Below are 20691 nucleotides of genomic sequence, written 5' to 3'. Positions count from 1 at the left end.
GAGGAGTGCAGGCATGCATGCAAACACAGCTTTTTTAGGTGTCTTTGGCCTTTGAGTTGAGAAACTTCTGTGCTTTTTGTATATTTCTTTCTGTCTCTTTTCTCTGTCTCTCAAGACGGATAATCCCTGGAGATGTTATGGACAGTGATACAGGAGAGAATCAGAGACAGGAATACACTGAAGGCAAGAACTTGGTAGGGTAGGGTCTGCTCTGGGGTACCATCTATTCACTGGTGTAGTCTGATGGTATTGTCTAACGCTTGTTAAACAATAACAATGCATGTTGGCATGTTTTTCCTATCTATAGTGCTATTTTTACATCTAAATTGCTTTGAGTTGTGTGAGTTGCCAGTTTTTGGTCATACACTGTTAAAAAAACAGGTGCTAAAAAACGATTGTCAGATTAAAAACATAGATACAATAAAAAACAACTCATTTGCTTTACTATAATTAATTTATATTACTGTATTTTTTTTCCAGAAATATCCCTATCATACCACAACCTCTTTTGCTTTTAACATATTTTAATTGTTAGAATAGAGTCATACACCTCGAAAATGAAAATACACACTGACACTGGACCATGTATTGGGCCTAAAATCAATTAAATTGTATTAGGGCGGGAACATTTTTTATTAGGAATTTAATTCCTCCTCTTGGAGATTGAAGTAACAATCCCATGATTCAGTATGCCCTAAGACACTATAATAGTTTGTGTTCACAACTGTGCAGCTATTTGAGCAAAGCAAAGCTTTCCATTCACTTTCAATGGAGCCGGGCAAATAGTTTGCGTGGTGCATTGTGGGAAGGGAGGGGAATGGTTAATACCTGTGTTTATTTATGTAAAGTAGTGGTTAAGATATGCAAAATAATCTTTCTTAAATCGCATGACACATTTAAATAAATTTTACCAAAATTATTATAATAAATTTTATATGATTTCCTTGTCATTTTGAAATTCAGGGAAAATGTGTCAAATATTAGTGGGGGAAAAACTGAAAATATATACATATATATTTTACAGTTTAGAGATGTCATATAGAGATTTTCTATATATAATAGAGCTAGATCGCACTCGGGTTGTGGTGCTCAAAGCACCCCAAAAATACATTAGAAAAATCTGGTTACTCAAAATAATTTACAGACTTTGTTGCTTGTTGACTTTGTTGTCAGACAGCAGTTTCATGTAGGAACTATTATCTCTCTACTAGTGATGCACCAAGTGTGAAATTCTTGGCTGATACCGATGTTTACAATAACACTGCTGATACTGATGGTTCACACTCCTATTGATGTGAGAAGATGCTGGTATTGTGGTTTGCATGTAGGTCATGGTATTTTAAATGTTTTTTTACTGATTATGAAAGTGCAGACTGTAAGTTTGCAAATTATGTATTGTACATTGGAAATATTTGAAGATATGTCTATTTAAATATTTGTACCCCTTAAATGTAATCACGGTCACCCTCTCAGCATCTCAGCATGCTTTTATATAGGCCTTAGTGGTCCCCTAATACTGTATCTGAAGTGTCTTTCCTGAAATTCAGCCTTGGTGCAGAATTACAGCCACTACGAGCAGTCCCACAATGAGCTTTTCAGGTCATGGGACCTTAAAGATTTTGAACTTTTATTTGAATGCATATTGTGTCAGAATGGTGATTTTAGACATGAATCATGCTGTGTAACAAATTGATGATGCAGAGGCTACCTGGCCAGAGGAGGATTGCTATAATGCTCTGCTCTTTCCCCCGAAACCGCCCGACACACCCATCACTCAAGATGCCTACTCCGTGGCTTAAACTTTGCTGAATGTATGCAAACGCACCGAAGGCGCCATGAAAAGTATCACATGCCCATAGTGTTTGACAGCTACTTTACACGGGAGCGGCTGCATGGTCACGCCCTTACTGTAATTAGCCTGTGATTCACTGATTATACCGTTCCTGCGCTTCAAAAGTGCCTTACTTCAGGGTCTGCTCTGATTGTATAGAAAGGGGGGGGGGGGGGGGGGGTTGTATAGAAATGGAGAACAAAAGGAAAAAAAAGAGAGCAATCATGTTCTAAGAACGTCTGGTACTCACTGATCCTGCTGGGATGTGTCCAGGCCACCAGGCTATGGCAGGCTCCCTCATGCCCCCCTCAAAGGTGGTCTCCTTCCCACACAGGAAGGGTCCATTGCTGCCACCTTAGAACACGCATACACACACACACACTGAGCACCGTTATAAACCATTTACTATAACTGTCGCTTTTGAGATGCTGGGTGGGGCCTTTGATACAGCAAAACAAAGAGAACCCTTGAACAACAGACAGCTTGAGGAAGTGCATGTTTGCAGTAAAGGTATGATGAAAAAAACGCAGCATGGCACAAGTGGTTGGTTATGAGTGGATTGAGTCACACCATAGCCTCGCCTCCAGGTTTCCTTCAGTTTGATGAATGCTTAATCCATCCAGGATGGGGGAGTTGAGAAAGATGTGTGTATGTGTGTGTGGTTGACTTACTCTCCTCTGGACCTGACATCACAGCAGCCCCATTGTCAGAAGTGAAGAACACAAAGGTGTTGTTGTCGAGGCCCAGAGTACGAAGCCAGGCCAGGATCTGACCAACAGCATCATCTAGCTCCATCACCGCATCACCATACCTGCGGTGAACACCACATATTAACCCTACTGATCACTGACACACACATATACAGTACCACAGACAGTGGTCGAGGTGGCAACGCTAATACAGCCCTTAATCAGATATTTAGCTACATGGGCATAGGCTCTTGTTAAAGCCTACAGGTAGGGTGTGTGTGTGTTCTCATCCCCGGCTGCAACTGGCTCATTCTGTCCAGGTGTCCCTCATGTCTCTGTCAACATGTTGCTCGCTGAGGTTTGGGTAGAAACATGAGGAGGACATGCTAAGTCACCATTGCACATCGCACTCTCTCACTGGACCCATGCTGTGTTTGTGCAACTAATGATCATCCACCCACCCGTCGACCTAGCCATTCATCCATCCGTCAGTCCCATCTATCCATCTCTTCCTCTTTCACTCCTACCGTCCTCTCTGGCTCTTCCCCAGGAAGCGCATAGAGGCGTAGACGGGGGAGTGCGTGGCGTCTGGTGCCCAGTAGAGGAGAAACGGTTGTTGGGCCAGGGCTTGGCGGTGGATAAAGTCCAGACCCTCCTAGATAATGATTATTAGATGACTTCAACTGCATTTCCAAGTCCCACTTGGTAAAGATGAGTCAGTTGCATGGCAAACCAAGAGAGTTGTTGTAATTGTGTATTTACAGTATAGGCTAGTAAAGGTCACTTAGTAAAGATGCGCCCTTGTATCTCTGCCCCTCACCTCCAGATAAAGCTGAGTGAGGTTGGATTCTCCAGTCTTCTTATTGATCACAAACTCCTCATAGTACCTGAAAAATCAATCAACTAATCAATCAAATAATCACTGACCAGTCAATGAATCTATCAACCAGATTTTCAGATGGTGTTGTAACGTATCAACCAACAAGAATCATCACGTTCTTTGATCACTGATGTGCCAGACCAGAGTAAAGAAATGGGACAACACCACCGCAGGAAGAATGCTTGATGACTAGGAATTTACAAATCTAAATGTCACACCAAGACATCAACAGGACAGGGTCTGGATAGTACAAAATGAACCTTTGCAATCACTAGATGTGACAGATAGATTTTGTAAATGAAAGATCTACGCAAATTGATAAGGTTCTTTATAGCTTTGTTCTGCTTCTAAACTAGAGTGGCCAGGTTAACGCTTAACATTCTGGAAAAATCCAAGGGATCCAGCTATGCGCAGATGGCAGAACGCATCTCACATAGAAAAGAATGAACAAAGTACTTAATCCCCAAAAAATAAACATTCAGCAATGGTTGAAACGGTCACAGATACAATGTAAAGACATATTGTGTGATAATCCTAGTATTAATATTTAAGTATTTGCATATTGTTTGTAGAATGTCTATAAGGATGTAATTAATCAAGATTCTCTCTAATAATAAAGTTGGCTATATTTACGCCATTCTTGGTCTTGAAATGACGATTGTCTTACAACGGTATTATCTGTGACGGTATTATCTGACTAAGATCCTGCATGAGATCTGGCGGCCTCACCTCATGGCCTCAACAGAACTCCTGGTGACCAAGACCTGGTCTTTCCTCAACAAGAACAAACATTCATTACATCTGCCTACCTTCCTTAGTTTTAAACTGTAGCTTGGCATTTCTGTTTATATAAATGTATGATTGCATTTAGAAATATGCACTAAGTGCTGTAGTTTGTTTCAATCAATTTTAAGAATCTTGTTGCTAAATCGCTTGTTCCTTGCTATCTCATAGCTGTGTCTTGAGCTTATATTAGCACATTTACTTCTATTGATGCCCCAATATACTGTATTGCTCCTATGAAATATATTTATAAGACAGTAAATGATGGTCTAGTTATCCTGGTATATTTGACCCATTGTTCATATTATCACATTAGTCTTACAGTAGTGTGTAGTGATTAATGATTATATTGTGCTAGTGATAATTCATATATAATATTTATCATAATTATATATCAGTGACTTCACAACAGTATACATCCCTTCACAGACCCCCAGAAACCCAGTAGTAAAGGACATATCACCTCCCAGACTGAGATAAGTTTAGATGTCGCTGTAGAGCCAGAAAAAAGAGGGGGGTGCGTATTTACCACAGTGTGTGTGTGTGTGTGGGGGGAGGGTGTGTTATGAGGTGTTGCTGAAGCGTGGCACAGAGAGAAAGCAGTGATGGGCGTCTCTCTCCCGCTCCACCTGTTCCAGGTGTCCTCACACGCCGCCAATACAACCTGCCGTCTCCTGGGGGCGTGTGTATATGTGTGTGTACCTCTGTGTGTGCGTGTGTGTCCAGGCTCAGGTATACTGCACTGATTAAACCCACGGCTAAGCGCAAAAAGCGTCCGCCTGCTAGCGCCAATGACCCTGACTACACATATGGCTGCTATGGGAAAAACAAATGGGCGGAAAATGGAATACACAAGCGCAGCTGGTACAGAGATAGGAAAACACAAATGCTCACTCTCTCTCCTTACATCCGGAGAAGCAGCCAGTCAAATAGAATAGTAAGACAGGTAGAGAAAGGAGTTAACTGTGCGTGAATATGTGGTTAACGTACCTTCCCACCATCTCAGAGTTGTTGTAGACTGGTATGTTGGGCCTGGAGCTGCTGTTGTAGGGACCAAAGTGGCAGTTTGGGGCCCCAAACCACTCATCAAAACCGTGTTCCAGCGGGAGGTACTGAGGTCGGTGCCCAAGATGCCTGGGGTAAAGGAGTGAGCAGGAAGTGGACACACACAGAGTGAGGCCTTATCTCAGTATAGAAAGTCATCCCTTTTCATTCCAAGGGTGTGTCCAAGGGTTTAATCTGTGAAGGAGCTTCATGCTGACATCATAAATCATAGTGGGCCACCTTTTCGATGTCTAAATCAAGAAGATGAAACCCTACTCACCACTTGCCAACTATCTTGCTGACATAGCCCTTCTTCTTCAGCATTTGAGGCAACAGAATCTCCTCCTTAGAGATCCCTCCCACCATCTCTTGGGGAGTGTAGGCTGAAATGGTCAGGTGATACAGACATGACAGGATTTGATGCAAATGTCTGCCAGGCAAAACCAGGTGAGATTGATTTGCTCTATCAAACAAAAGAAGACCAGACAGAGAGAGAGAGAGTACCATTTCTGGCATGGGCATTGGTAGTGTAGAATCCATTCCTAATTGGCAGTCTCCCGGTCAGAAGTGCAGCTCTGGCTAAATGGAAATATAGTAGCATATAGACATGAGAACCTACATGAAATAAACTAAAACATCTTAGACAAGACATTATAATCTTGTTTTTTGAATTTGGATGCATTTTGTGTCCTCCATTCAAGTCTTATCTTGCAACCCAGAACCAGAAAAGACCACGATGAATCAATTAAATGTGAGAGCTATCTCAGTTAGGTGATTATTAAGGTTTACCACTTTAGGATTTGAATTTAATTTATAATTAATATGCAGAGGCTGGATTCCCTAATACCCTCTCTGTGTTTTAAATACAAAAGGCAAAAGAGCCAGGTATGCCACACCAGGCTTCCTCCAGGCTCCCACATCACACACTCAGAAGATAAGTAATTGGTTAAGTCTTATTTGCTTAAATATTAATTAGAAGAAAATAAAATGGTAGTTCACTTTTGCATAACAAGTTTATTCAAATTCCTAAATTAGGTATAATTATCATAGTGTATTATCCCTATTAGCATAATAACTTGTCTCTGTCTATTGCCCTGGCACACACTGACTGTTCTGATTTATGCATCAAATTGAATCCAAAAGCATTTCTGCCCCTCTCAAATCTCCTTTTCCATTCCAGTTACATAGGTGTACCACAACTACCTATTTTCCTCCAGGTGCTGTTTACTATGTCTGTTTAATAGCTACGTAAAATCTAATATTTGTGTCTACTGGCATATATGAAAGACAAGACCCCACTGTTTCTAGGGTTGCAACACTCACAAGGGGAGCAGAGGGGGTTGGCTGTATAGAAGTCAGTGAGCACTATGCCCTGGGCAGCCATGGCATCCAGATTAGGGGTCTCTTTGGAGGGCTGGCCAAACACCCCCAGGTCCCCCCATCCCATCTGAGGATGAGAAGGAACAACCATATGTGGGATCACCTAGTGATGGTCTCATCTATGCAACTCTGTGGTGTAAAAGATGGTGATGTAGTGTAAAAGGCTGAGTGACACTTTTGAGGAAGTGAACATAAAGTTCAGTACACTCATTGTGCAAATAAGTTAACTCAATCGAAAGAGACAACAAATACAAATTCTTACGTCATCCATAAGCATGATGATAATGTTTGGAGTTCCATATAGTCGATTCTTTGCCGGACAAGGACATATTAAACAACAAAAGACGATGCTGATTTGAACAAAGCAAGAAATCATTGCAAAAAGCACCACTGCACTCGACTTGAAGTATGAGAGTCATGTGATAAGGAAATGGGAAGTACATGACGATTCGTCGGTCTTTAGTTTGCTTTCATTAGTGTCTTGAGTGCAAAAGTTTGCGCAGATTGAGGTTACCAATAAGATAGAATAGTAGAGTAAGTGGACATGTGAATGAATTTGATAGGTAACATTCATTTAAAAGTATTACTTCAAAGTGAGAATTAAAAAACAATAACGTTTAAAAAACATATTGTTGGACATGTGATCACGTGACTAGTATCCAACATGGCGGTGTGTATTGCTGTCATCGCCAAAGAGGTAACAATATGTTGTTATAAATGCTATACAGTGAGCCCATATTTTCAAATACATGTACAATTAAAATGAACTATTTTTCCGATAGCAACAATTAAGCCATATATCTATATTATTTGAACATAAAATAGCTACTGACCGATACCAAGACAGTGTGTTAGCGCTAGCTAGTTCTTACCAGCTAGCGTCAGCTCTGCTGTGTTTATGTTGTTGGGATAATAAGATATTTAATTCAATGGAGCCTATTTTGACGTAATGTGGAGAGCTAGCAGTATTTCAGATTGTGCCCTTCGAAAAGAAATGATGCTGCACTGAATCCCTTTCAGACTGATAATATTATTGCCTTAGACAATAATGTCTCGGGCAAAACCCGTCTATCTTCGTTCCGCATCCACAAGAGACAATTAGTCGGCAAAGTTTTCGGAGGTCTTCGTATTGTTTAAAGTGAAGTACGTTTGAGATGTGTTGTGTAACAAATTAGACACACTTCTGGTCTGTATTTAAGCCACAGTAGAGGTATTTCTTGTCATACACAGAATTACCCCTTGTACATCAAGAGTGTTCCTACTCAAAATGAGTTGAAGTTCCACTACACGGTGCACACATCTTTGGACGTGGTCGAGGAGAAGATATCCGCTGTTGGGAAAGCAATGGCAGACCAAAGGGAGCTCTACCTTGGGCTGCTCTACCCCACAGAGGACTATAAAGTGTATCCCTAATGGCAAAAAAAATACCCGGATGAGAAAGTTTACGTTCTGTACCAGCTCAGTGGCACATAGGGTCGTCAATAGTGTATCTGTTTCCAATGATGTAGTAGAGATGATGTAATGAATCTGTGTACTATGTCTATAACTTATGCCCACTGAAGTATACGCGTGTACTGTTCTGTTTCCACCACTGTCTGTTTTTACATTGTGGCACTTTTTATGTACCTTGACTGACACATCAGATATGGGTATGTTACCAACTCCAAGGTGAAGTTTGTAATTGTGGTGGACTCAGCCAACACATCATTACGGGACAATGAGATAAGAAGTGTAAGTCCACTTTAATCACTATACAAAATTATCTATAAATAATTGTTTTAGTGATGTTTTCATTTCAGGAAATTGTTTGGAAATTGTTTCAGATGTTTAGAAAATTACACAACTCCTTCACTGATGTGATGTGCAACCCATTCTACAATCCTGGGGACCCTATTCAGTCCAAGTGAGTTACATTTTTCAAAATTTTTGTTTGTGCTTTTTCTAAATATTCTTCAGAATGAACACTGATGACAAATCATTTATTCTTGCCCTGACCTTTTTCATTTGTTAAAATTTCACAGGGCCTTTGATGGTATGGTATCTGCAATGATGGTGCCCGCTTGTTAATGTTCCCCAGTGTTTATCCAAACTGTACATACCACCCTGAAACATCTTACATTACATATTCCCTTGTTTGTCTAAATTTAGCCTCATGTCTAATATCAGTGAAATAAATATCAGTGAAAAAAACACAATCACTGTCTCTTGATGTTGCTTCTACTATAGATACTTAATACAGAGGGAAATATTTTATTTTGAAAGCAAAGACAAGAAATTATACACAGTAATATCAACATTACTACTCAATCCGTGGACTGTCACTCAGATCACACAATCACTCAATGTTCACTACAGTCAAAGCAGGTATATCTTCTAGATATAAAATAACTAGGAAATAAAGCAAAAGAAATTAGGACAATGCACATGCTCAAAGCTTGAAATGAAAAGCACACCATAGGCACAAAGAATGACAAGAAGAACTGAACTGGAGGCATCATACTCCCAGTACAGGAGGAGGGTAACCACCACAATTTACCTTTATGCCTAGTAAACAACCACCTTCTTAGAATCCATGAGTGAGAAAGCTGAAACACTGGTGCTGTGCTTTCCTCTCCCTTTTAACATGCATAGAAAACACTAAACAGAGGGGATCTCTGGATATAGTCCCTCAAGACAGTCTCTTTGTGGCAAAGAAAGCTGGGTGTTTGTCAGCGCTGCTGTGGATAAAGGTGTCCACTGGGCCCTGGAGCTTCTGTGGGTGGGGTGATTAGAAGAAGGCACGGGTGGCGTTTGGGGGCCTGTTCCCGGTATTCAGGGGGTCCCCAGTGTCTCTTTGCTCCTGGGGGGCCATAGTAAGGGTGGGGAACCACCGGTCTGGTTGGCGGGTACCTGAACCGGCCTTGGAAGCCTCCGTTGTACCTGGGGGGTCGGAATCCTCTGCCCCTGGGTCGGTTGCCTCGCTGACCCCCTCTGTCTGTAGAGCTGATGCCTGGCATGTTGGTCCTCTTAGGAAGCACCTGCAAGGTCAAAAGTCACAGTCAGACACCGGTAAGAATTAGTGGCGAAAATCTCAATTTTGGGGGGGACAATTATATGACATTTTCTCAAGAGTAATTCCTGAGGGGGACACCAACATTACTGCTATAACACATAGCCTACATTGTAATATGTTAAATGTATATTATTAACATTTCCTTATGTTTACAGTGATTTATTGTGGGGGACAAATCTTATTTTTCCCAGGATAAGGAGGGTCGTGTCCCCCCCCAGAATTTCCGCCTATGGGAAGAATACAGGAAGAGCAGTCCAGTTCTTCCTCCCAAATCTTACCTTGATCACTCTGCCTCTAAACATGGTCTCATCCAAGCCAATGGCAGTCTGTACTGAGTCTCTATCTGAGAATTCAATGTAGGCAAACCTGAGAGAGACAGTGAGACCACTTCAGGCAATTGCAAGTTGATCGGAAACAAGGTACTGTACACTGTAAATATATCGTTACACTAGTGAAACTGGACACTGCATAAGGTTCAACTCACCCCTTAGGATGACCAGAAAACCTGTCACAAAGGATAGTCACCCTGTTGACTGGACCACAGCCATTGAAGTGGATCTCCAACTCATCTGCAGTAGCTCCATAGTCCACCTAGAATTACAGCAGACCAGCCTGACTGCCCAAGCTTGCTTTTCCAAACTTGTATTAGTAAAATAAATCATTCACCGTGGTCAGACAGGTTTTTCTTAACTGACCATTACTACATCAAACATGGGTTACACGAGAATTGATGAATGAATGGGAGGATGAATGAGTGGCTTACATTGCCCACATAGACTGATCGGTTGTCCGCATCCATCCTCTCCTCGTGGGTCATGGTGTAGAACAGGCCTGCAGGGTGAAACAACAGGATAGTCTGCATTAAGCACACACTAGGTGCCTGTTCCATAAAGCACGTTTACAGATTAAGACAGGCTTATGTCTGGGAAAGTAACTGACATAAGCCTGGCTCATTCGGTAAACTCGCTTTATGGAACAGGCCCCAGGGAAGCCTTGCCTGCTACAACAGAAAACCATCCAGTTTGAGTTAAAAGTAAACATATGATATGGTTAGATCTTGATCCACTTATCCAGTATGGGAGACAAGATGGTTGGTTGACTTCTTACCTGGGCAGAGAGCGTGACCCTTCTGGAACTCAACGGTTCACTGCCCTTGTCAATGGCTACTGATGAGGCACATGAGTGTTGCCGTGGAAATAGTGTAGCCAGGCAGAAGGACTCTGGGCGCAGGTGTGCGCCAGCTGGCTGTGTGTGAGTGGTGTGTGTTTGGGGGGGGGGGGGGGGGGGGGGGGGGGGGGGGTTCTCATTGCTGGACAACAGCTGACTGACTTGCTGCCTGGCATCTCACCTGCCTGGTGGACTGGCTGGCTGGGTTTGGGTCTTACCTGCCTGGGTGGTGTTGTTACAGAGAAGCTGTCTCTCTGCAGCCTCACAGTGCTGCTGCTCCCTCAGTCTCTCAGCCTCCTCCTCCATTTCCATCACACGTGCCTTGATGGCTGCCAACTCCTGGAAGGTGAGGTCAGATTACAGCCCTGTTTGAATACCCAATAAATGCATTGTTCCACTTAAAGCCTAGAAATGCAACCTTCTTTCACCCTCTTGCCATTACATTACTGATTCCTCTAAATTAAAGGACGGAAGGTTCTGTTTTAGCTACACTATACGTCACTGAGGATATAGAATAGGATATAGAATATACCCTTCTGCTTTGAGTGAGGGGTGAGCAGTGTCAGAATATCACACATACAAACAAGACATGTTTGAACAATGCCATGAACAACATAATATATCCGACTCCAAATATAGTGCTGCTATTATGCCTGCATGGCACGTCCTCAGAGTTTACTAGTTGTTCAGGGTTTTGATGACACTTGTAATGCTGTGTACTACTCATGGTTGTTGCGCAATATGGACTTTTATGGCGCAGGCGCGCCTACTGCACCCATGCAGTGCCCGTGCCAGTAAAGAAATGATGATTGAGGATTTAAGATGACATGTACATGTGTTATTGGTAATGATGGGCATGGCAATAAGGAATTGACAAATAAACCCAATGATGGTTGAGAACCTTCGGTTAGTGCTGATTCAATTGATGATTATCCGTAGCCTTCAAGCGAAAAATCGGGAAAGCTCATGTTAACCCGCCCTAGCAGAAAACACAATGCAAACACAAAAGGTCTTCTACGCACCGGGTCCTCAGCATAATGATCCCCGTTGCCGATGGGCTCGCCTACCGGATAGTCCATGTCCTGTGTTTGCTCCGCCATATTCTGTTTTTAGACTCCAAACATGCTCGACTAGGTGGGATACCGCTCTTCCCTCGACGTGCCACACGACTCAGCCAGCCCAGTCTAAGTTCAACACAGGTTATATCTTACCTCTTTACAAATTCAGTCAAACAACAGATTGTTGTCCACCCCCTCGAGTTTCCAAAAGAATACGACCATTAATACCAGACTTGGCAATAACCAAACCATTCGTCCCTCGCAACGGGAAAGTCTGACACCAGTCTGTCAAAATGACGCTGATTAATGTCACCTGTGTTTTTGACTTGTCCGTTTCCTTAATTAACTGCCATTCCGTGAAGCATTTCTTTCAACCCTTCATGTTAAAATTGAATTATTCTTATAGTAGGCTATGTGTAAACAATTCCGAATGTTATAGGTACCTGATATAATATGTAAGATTAATGCATGATTGGTAGATTGGCTATGTATATCTCACCAAATAGTCCTTTTTGGACTGAATAAAGTTATTCCAAGAAAATATAGCACTTATGGAATATGTTGAAGAAAATCAGGAGACCTAATTTTAATGTTTAATTTCATTTTTAATGACACAGTTACATAGTTCAACACAGACAATAACCTGAATTAGAATCATGTACAGCTTCACACATCCAACAGAGCGCACAGATAAAGAGGAGAAAGAGCAACAGGGAGTAAAGCATGCAAGAAATAAATAAACGTCTGAATTTAAATCTTCTGGCACAGTTCACTTCATCTAAAGAATGGTAACAGGAGGACCCTTGAAGAGGAAGAAAATAAAAAATATTTTTTTTTTCTTCAAAGCTCGGACCTCTCCTACAGAAACATAGTATTTTCTGTAATAATGTATTGCACAATACAGTATAATAATGCCTACACATAAAAAAAACAAGCTTTTGTTGTCTCCAAGCTATAATAGAAAACACCACTATCCCCACCATGGCATTTTGGCAAACCAAGTACACCTTCACCAACTCAACTTGGTTTAGTGTTGACCTTACATGGCTAACCATCAGACAAACTACAAAACTCCATTGGTATATATAGGTGTAAACTGGTTAGGGAAGGATCAGGTGCCAAGCTGTTAGTATTTGTAATTAGTCTTCTTCATATATGATGATGATCGCCATAACAGATAACTGAATCTGTGAGAAAGAATTGTATGTAGATCAAAAGGAATGGAAGGGTATATTCAGTACACCCCAGAACTGTGGATTTCAAGCAGAATAACAATAGCCAACACTGAAGTTTTGATGACAGTGACAGGTAGACTAATCTGCTTCCTCTGTACACCTCAACAGACACTGCTCTAGCCCAACAGGATGGCTCGGAGGCTAGAGGGGAAGTAAAAAAGATATGGAAAAATAATTTTTGGTTGGATTTTAGTCAGTAATGGAGTCACTGTTGTGATAGTTCTTTGTGTTATATTTGTGTTTCAGGGTTGGTTGGCAGACTAGAAAAGAATGCAAACACACTGAGTGGAGCATAATGGGTATTTGCAGTGGAATTGTCATCATCACAGCCCTATGTAGTAGATATGGTGTGTCCATTAAATGTAAAGGGAGAAAGAATGCTACCAATGCCGTTTACATCTTTTTCTCTGCCATTCATCTGCCCAATGTGTTTCATTAAAGCTCAGAAAGTTTCAAGTATGTTTGTACAGAAAAATTAAGAGGTAAGGATAAAAAGCAAACCCACATACACACACACACCCATGTAAACACATATAACTTAACATACATACATACATACATACATACATACATACATACATACATACATACATACATACATACATACATACATACATACATACATACATACATACATACATACATACATACATATATACATACATACATGCATTTATTCTATCCACAAGCAAGGTTTTGTAAGAACACTCAAAGCATCTAACAGGAATTCTAAATGTAATCTATCCTTTCCTCTTAACCGAGGCATTAGATATGTTTTACAGAAACAAGCGCTTTGATTGCTTGTCTTGTATCAATAATTTACCCAATCTCCTCCCTTGGCGTTGCATTTGTTTTTGTGTTGTTTTTTTCCTATGTGCTCAGGGCATGTGTATATTTCAGACACTTTGGTTAATTGATACAGTGGAGCTCCATCTTCCTCTGGTCATGTCCTACTCTACACTCCATGTCAACATCTACAGCCACATAGGATAACTTTGGTCTGTGCTTCTTATTGGTTTAGGACAAGAAATGGCATGTAACAGGTTTGAGTTTCATTTGGTAATGAGAGAACAGTAGAGTGTATGTTGGACACAGTGGACATGGTGTGTGTCCAGTGTAGTAGAGAAATGGTTGACTACAGGCTGATTGAGTGAGGCTGGACATATCTTCAAAAACATGTGGAGTAATTGATGATGACAAATCCTTTGACAACCCTTACCATTTCAGAACATCTCAGTGTGTTTGTACGCCCGCCAACAACCCTGCTTTGAAAACCCGGGATCGTGGCCCAGTCCTTAGCTGTACGGTTCCAGGAGGTAGGTATTGAGGTGGGGGCATTGGGGGAGAGGTGGGGGGTATGGTTTGAGGCGCAGGTTAAGATCGTGCTGAAGAGGTTCACCAACACAAATGGGCTGAAGTTGATGCATTATTGGTAACATACTGTACAGGACACACACAAAGGCTAAATACAGATGTAAGGGTGCCTCACAGTTCATCACATTTGAGAGGTTTATATATTATGTTTGATAAGGGCATGTAGTAAACTAGTACCATGTACTTAATGTGGTAAATATAGCAAATGGTTCAATCTAAACGTTTGATTCCTTAATGTCACTTTAAAGATGTGAAAGACCCCTGCTATCACTGGAACATTCCAAACAAAAGGCCTAACAGAAATATTTGCACAGTTTGGTCCAATTCAGAGGTTACACAGCCAAATCAAGTCCTATATACCAAAATAATTTAGTTATAATAATAAGCTGGGCCTTCTGGGTTTGTAATTTCCCCTCAAATCTTAATTCAAGAGTATCTCTGTGTCTCATGGGAATGTGTTGTCTGAGAGCTTGTAAGTCTGGAACTTTGACAACTGTGACAACTTTACCTATATGTAAAAACGTACCTTTCTAAAAAGTGACAGGTCTACACTCTGTTCCAGAACATACTTATGTGTACATGCTGCATCTGCAGGGACAGGATGGGAACACAGTTGTCAGTGACAAGATCAAAATCAGGTTAGTTGGGAATTTCCATTCAGGGATTCAATTACCTCCTTACTCTAGGCTGCTTCATGGGGTTGTGGGTCGCTGTGGATGGAGGCTGGACCACTGCAGTGGCATGTCAGACCAAAGGATGGCAATGTTTCTCACAGTTTCAGACGGTTCCCCTCCGGTTGGGAGTTAGTTGTAGAGTCTGACATGTCAATCAACCGCAACCCCTACTGGAGGGCTTTTAAGGAGATGATTGTGACCAGTTTACACAACCACTTTTGACTGACTTTGTTAGTCTGCTAGAAATGAAGCGGTCACTGTTAACTTGAGAAGTTATTAATTATGATTGAAAAACAAAATTATTGTAAAGAAAAAGAAATCATATTTGGACATTATACTTTAAAGGTTTCTGTTATTTGGCAAACACATTTTTGGACCTCTTTAAATACTATGTACATTCACATTAAGTTACTGATGTTGCTTTAAATATATTTATATGTATCTCTATTATATGACACCCTAAGGGGCAGTTGCTGAGGTCCCTTTCAGTAGCTGAATTCTCTTCATATTGCACCTCTGTCCTCTCACTGTCTTACAATGCGAGCAATATAAAATATTCTACAACAGGAGTTTCCTCAATTCAAAATTCAACAATAAGTACAATATGGGGCTTTCTCTCTCCCACAGAGTGTATTTGCTCTGACTTCAATGTTCAGCCCAAATGAATGAGAGAGAATAAAAGACAAAAACAATATTTGTGTTTCTGGGTACATACAAAGGATAGCACAGGTAGACAGCATCAGAGACAGAGACATTATTGAGAAACATAAATTAGTCTATCTACAAGCAGGATCATCCCTATCCCACAGAACTGTTCTAAGGTTCTGTCCGAAGTGGTGTCGGGTTAGGGGGAAGGTCAAGTGTTACTAGGGATTGAGAGAAGCTGGAGGGGTGAGGAACATACAGGAGAGATTTTGGGGGGAGGTAGAGAGATAGAAGAGAAAAAACAAACAAATCTACACCCCTCAATGAGGCTCTTTAGTCTGTTTCTCATGCTTTGGAAAAGGATGGAGGAGGGTGAAAAGGTACAACAATTCATTTAAACGTTTCCTCTTCATAGAGATCTTAGAAAAAACGAATAGGAAGGAAGGTCGTAGCCGTACTGTACAATGCTTGCTTGGACAGGGTTTTTTCAGTTCTTTTGAGGTTTTTGACAGTTCCTATGCCATTCGTATTCCATTAGAGGCCAAGTATCTGTTTTGTCTTTTTTTCCATACCATTTCCTTCTCTTGTCTTTGCCATTTAGAGTACTATCTTGCTCAGTCTCTTGTCCTTCCCTCTCTAAAGTCTTTGTGGCAGGTGTACTTGAGTACAACATTCCGTTAGGGTGTTCTCTAGTCTGAGCTGCCACTGAGGAAGAGTCAATGTAGGCCAGGAGAGGAGAGGTCAGCCACAGACCAGCTACATACTTCCTCATAATACAGAATCCTAGTTGGTCTGTGGGCCTGCTTGTCTGGCAGACTGTATCCAGTCTGGTAGTCCTGCTGCTCTGCTACAGCCAGTGTCCTTCAGGGCTCAATCTGCTACTGAGGAGGTGATGTTGCTTGCGTTTGGTTACAAGATGAGTGCTTCTCCTTGTCTCCCAATAACTTTGGCAGTGTAATAAAAAGGTTTGGATTGTGTTTTTTCTTCTTCTTTGAATTCATTTGGGTTTACATCGGTACAGAGAGGTGAGTCCGGTGTAGATTTTCTTGGCTCGCTAGCAAGGTAGTTAACAGGTTTTTTATTTTATTTCTGACATTATTATTATTATTATTAGAATCATTATTATTAATCATTCAGAATATTTGGAATTTTTTCCCTTAAAGCCAAAAAAGAAACATTAGATAAATAATTAGCCGTGTTGTGAAAGGAAGAGTTTCTGAGGAATCAAATTGCACCAAGTATTTCTCATTTTCTTCTCCGGTTTAACCAATGTATTAAGACCCTTGTCTGTTTCCATACCATGGTGACACCATACAGGAACTGTCCAAATTGACAGAATGAGTGGCCACATCTCTGATTGGTCCAGACCGGTAGTGCACATGCTGGGGTTGGAGCATTGCTGAAGCTTGATTAAAGCATAATCCGCTCCAAGTGCTTATCAATCTAGGTATCTCCTACTTACTTCTGCTTTACCTCTATCAGTCTTGTTATGGGGTCCATGCATGTCCATGACACATACATCATCTCACTGAGTTTATATCTCTGAGGCTATGGGTTGGTCTAACATGGATCTCAAAGCTTATCTTACTCAACATGATCAGAGCTCACCTATAAACTCTATGCATTCCTATAGCGGGGCAAGGAGAGAGGAGATTTTCTCTCTGTGTTGGTGTCTGTCTTAGAGCTTCAGTGAAGGAAGGCCCCATACTAGCCATGCTAAACAAATACAGTGGACCCCGAGCAACTTCTTTTAAGCCTGCGCATTTGAAATAGAGAAATCCTATGTAGCCGGCAGACGAAAAAATATCATTTTTGGAGGCTGAGGAGTTGAAAGAATAAGGTCAACGTCAGGTAGCTAAAAGTAGTCAGTAAGTGGATGACGCGGTGTAGCTTTTTTCTACAGCTGTAGTTCAGAAGGAGTGATTGAACGGAGTGCAGATGGACAGAGATTCCTCAGTTTGGTTTGAGTGCAGGGTGCTGTAGCTTCAGTGGATGTGGCGGGGGGGTGACAGACGCATGGTCAGCGGGAGGTTGCGTCCAGCAGAGCGGGCGTGGCAGGGGTGGTCGACCGAGAGGCACTGCTGGAGCTGGAACTAGCCTCTTTGGGACTCGAGGACATGCTCCCAGCCCCTCCGCCCGCAGTGCTCTGTCCAGTCAGAGACAGCGGGCCTGGGGGCCCGTTCTCCGATTGGGTAGGTGGTGCAGTGGAGGAGGCTGAGGCGGAAGAAGGGGTGCCCAGGGGGACAGAACTGTTCCCGGGCAGGCCCTGAAGCCCCTGGCCACAGACGTGATGGTGCTTCTCCCAATCCTTGTGCTGGCAGAAGGAGCCACAGTAGCGCGCTGTGTTGCAGCCACTGCAGGTCTCGCTGGCCTTCCGTCCACAGTTCCAGCAGCTCTGGAGAGGCAGTGGGGGAGAAGAAAGAAGGTTGATAAAATAAATCTCTGGGCATTAAACCATCCATATGCCTCTTTATTTAAAACTGTTATTCTGTGTTATATGGGTCGTTGTTTAAGCTCTATTGATCACCTAAAAAGAAAGAATTACACCATTAACTCCAAGGGAGTTAATGCACGTTCAGTAAAATGTCAAGTTTTCCTGGGAACAAAAGTCCTGTTAAATACTCAAATTACTGAGCATTACTGATTACGTTGCATAGCTGGAATGACACATGACAGACAAAAAAATCTCATAGCCATCACAAATGAGCCTAATGAGTTCCAGCAGTTGTTGTTGGTGGGGCATGTGGTGGCCCTGGCCCTGGCTCACTGCTCCAGCCATCTGGGGCTGCTGTTGCCCTGGCAGGCCTCTGGACTAAGGCCCCAGGCCCCACCAACCTCCTGCCAGAGTGGATGAGCCAGGGTCTGCTGAGACAGCTGGGTCACACCGGAGTCCCATATACAAATTTGGATCGTTGAACTTGTTCTGTTCAGAAAGATCTGGTACTTCCAAATCGTAATGTCAGAAACATCCAGTAAAAATGTGTTGTGGAGATTCTTCTTCTCTATACATTTGAGTATGTCTAGAGACTTATTGTAGGCCTCAGTAATGGAGATATACATTGGCATCACTATGACATGGCAACACTAGGGGGAATAGGTGAGCATTTTATATGACTTGTCTTGTGGCTCAGGAAGATGCAGGGAGAAAGTGAGTGAGAGAATGAGGTACCAAAAAGGTAAGGGATGAATGAATACAAGCTAGTTAAGTTTGTCTGAGAGAAGACAGTATGAGTTACAGTTGAGGTGTGGGATAGTGTGTCCTATTTTAAGGATGCCGTGAAGTGCGTCTGAGTGTTTGCACAGGAGGCCAGTTCCATGTGTGACAGTGTGTCGTGTGAGGAACCGCAGTGACAGACAGACAGTGAAAGGCTGTGAACAGGATGTGAATGTATGGGCATGAGGGTTTAAGACAGGGAGTCTGTGATGCTCACTTCGCTGGAGTCCTCCTGCTGGTTGATGACAGTCAGTGCGTCCTCCGAGGCCTGTCGCTTGGCCTCGGCCAGGGCTCTCTCCATCTTAGAGCGCTCGGCAGAGATCATCTCATGGGCTTTTCTCTCTGCATCCGACACAGCCTTCTGGAGCTCCGACATGGCCTGTCTCTTCACCTCGTTTACTGCCTCCTCTGACAAAGACATGAGGGAGTGACAGAAGAGCGAGAGAGAGACAAAGAAAGATAAAGGCGTCAGTTCCCATGCCTATTCCTCTTCTCCTAGTTTGCTCTCCTCTGTCATCCTTTATTGAGGCTCTTTAAGCTCTGTGCTTGTTTTATCTCAGCAAACAGATGTACATCATTCAAGATTTAACACGTTCGCAAAAAAAAAGCTCCCTTTTAATAATTCATCTCAGCACGTCTGGTAACAATCAGTTTGAAGTGAGAACGGCAGATGTCACCAAACTTTGATCATCAACTGGAATACTAACCCAGTACTCTGTGGTCTGCAGTTGTATGATGGTGTCTAGTCACTGTGTACTTCCAGTTTTTTTCCTGGGAGAAATCACTTTTCTGACATGACTGGACCACAAACAGCTGTGAAGATTACGAGCTGTCACCCATCCAGTTAGGTTAGATCAGAAATATACCCCAGGGAATAAAGTCTTTGTCAGGTATCCATCCAGACAGGGTCTACCTCCCTAGTGATACATGGCTGTACTGACAAGGGTCCTCTGTGCTGTAACTGTCAACATTATGAGTGAATATAGGCTGCGAACAATCAGGTGTGCGCTCCTTCTACAGATGCAGGATCAAAATAGAAGCTTCCAGAAAAACTTCTGCTGCAGCTCATTAAAGGTAGGAATCACCATTTCTGTCCCTTTATTTATGTGCCGTGGTACAGGATGGACCTAAACTGGACAGAAATAGCCAAGCTGAAGGCAATTTTTTTCTTTCTGCTGTATTTCTATCTTTCTTTCTTTAAACCACCCCCCCTCTCTCTCTCTCTCTCTCTCTCTCTTTCTCTCTCTTTCACTCTCTCTTGAGAAGAGGGTAGCCTATTTTACAATAATATAATTAATCACCCAGTTCATAAGCAAATTGAAACATCATGGTTACAAATCTTATGTCATAAAAAATCCCATCTGGTAGAGCAAAGAAGCCAAATAAAGGCCTTTGGTCACTCCCTCACCTACCATGCGTGCACAAGCACACATGTGCACCTGCCCACACGCGCACACACACACACACACATGTACACACACACGCACGCGCACACGCGGACACACACACACACTCTCCCAAATCAGTTTGTGTAATGGAGAAGCCTCATATGTAACTGTCCTATTCCCCCAGCTTCTCTCCAGCTGTCTCAGGAGGCTGTGCAGGTAGACAGGTGGAGATGGGGGGCCTGCTCACTCCACACGGTGGAGGTGCTGTAATGATGTG

At 42.3% G+C, this 20691-nt stretch overlaps 4 protein-coding genes across 14 annotated transcripts in view; 1 reads left to right on the top strand and 3 right to left on the bottom strand.

Moving 5' to 3' along the window:
• Positions 1-7031, bottom strand: part of galns (galactosamine (N-acetyl)-6-sulfatase) — a 15994-nt gene extending 8963 nt beyond the window's left edge. Inside the window, 9 exon segments of the mRNA XM_047041635.1 lie at positions 1966-2185; positions 2503-2642; positions 3048-3175; positions 3341-3407; positions 5174-5317; positions 5508-5610; positions 5732-5806; positions 6551-6674; positions 6870-7031. Coding sequence (XP_046897591.1) covers positions 1966-2185; positions 2503-2642; positions 3048-3175; positions 3341-3407; positions 5174-5317; positions 5508-5610; positions 5732-5806; positions 6551-6674; positions 6870-6983 — 1115 coding nt within the window. The 5' untranslated portion in view covers positions 6984-7031.
• Positions 7032-8789, top strand: trappc2l (trafficking protein particle complex subunit 2L). The gene is made up of 5 exons (XM_047041634.1): positions 7032-7304; positions 7838-8010; positions 8251-8338; positions 8431-8510; positions 8629-8789. Exons 1-5 carry the CDS (start codon positions 7272-7274, stop codon positions 8672-8674), a joined length of 420 nt encoding a protein of 139 aa, XP_046897590.1. The 5' UTR covers positions 7032-7271; the 3' UTR covers positions 8675-8789.
• A 61-nt stretch (positions 8790-8850) lies between these two features.
• On the bottom strand, positions 8851-12162 carry pabpn1l (PABPN1 like, cytoplasmic). The gene is made up of 6 exons (XM_047041632.1): positions 11849-12162; positions 11045-11165; positions 10423-10490; positions 10144-10250; positions 9938-10025; positions 8851-9624 (listed from the first exon to the last, which is right to left on the bottom strand). The coding sequence occupies exons 1-6, from the start codon at positions 11924-11926 to the stop codon at positions 9316-9318; spliced, it is 771 nt and encodes a 256-aa protein (XP_046897588.1). The 5' UTR covers positions 11927-12162; the 3' UTR covers positions 8851-9315.
• A 306-nt stretch (positions 12163-12468) lies between these two features.
• The window catches only part of cbfa2t3 (CBFA2/RUNX1 partner transcriptional co-repressor 3), a 41771-nt gene continuing 33548 nt past the window's right edge, over positions 12469-20691 (bottom strand). For 7 of the 11 annotated variants that reach the window (XM_047041506.1, XM_047041501.1, XM_047041500.1 and 4 more), the window contains 2 exons: positions 19244-19434; positions 12469-18216 (listed from right to left, as the gene is read on the bottom strand). In XM_047041506.1, coding sequence (XP_046897462.1) covers positions 17833-18216; positions 19244-19434 — 575 coding nt within the window. In that variant the 3' untranslated portion in view covers positions 12469-17832. The remainder of the gene's footprint in view (positions 18217-19243; positions 19435-20691) is intronic. The other 4 variants (XM_047041502.1, XM_047041509.1, XM_047041505.1 and 1 more) reach the window with 2 other exon arrangements.

Source organism: Hypomesus transpacificus, chromosome 19, assembly GCF_021917145.1.
Source record: "Hypomesus transpacificus isolate Combined female chromosome 19, fHypTra1, whole genome shotgun sequence".
In the NCBI taxonomy this organism is placed as follows: domain Eukaryota; kingdom Metazoa; phylum Chordata; class Actinopteri; order Osmeriformes; family Osmeridae; genus Hypomesus; species Hypomesus transpacificus.
This window is presented reverse-complemented; position numbering and strand designations above follow the sequence as displayed.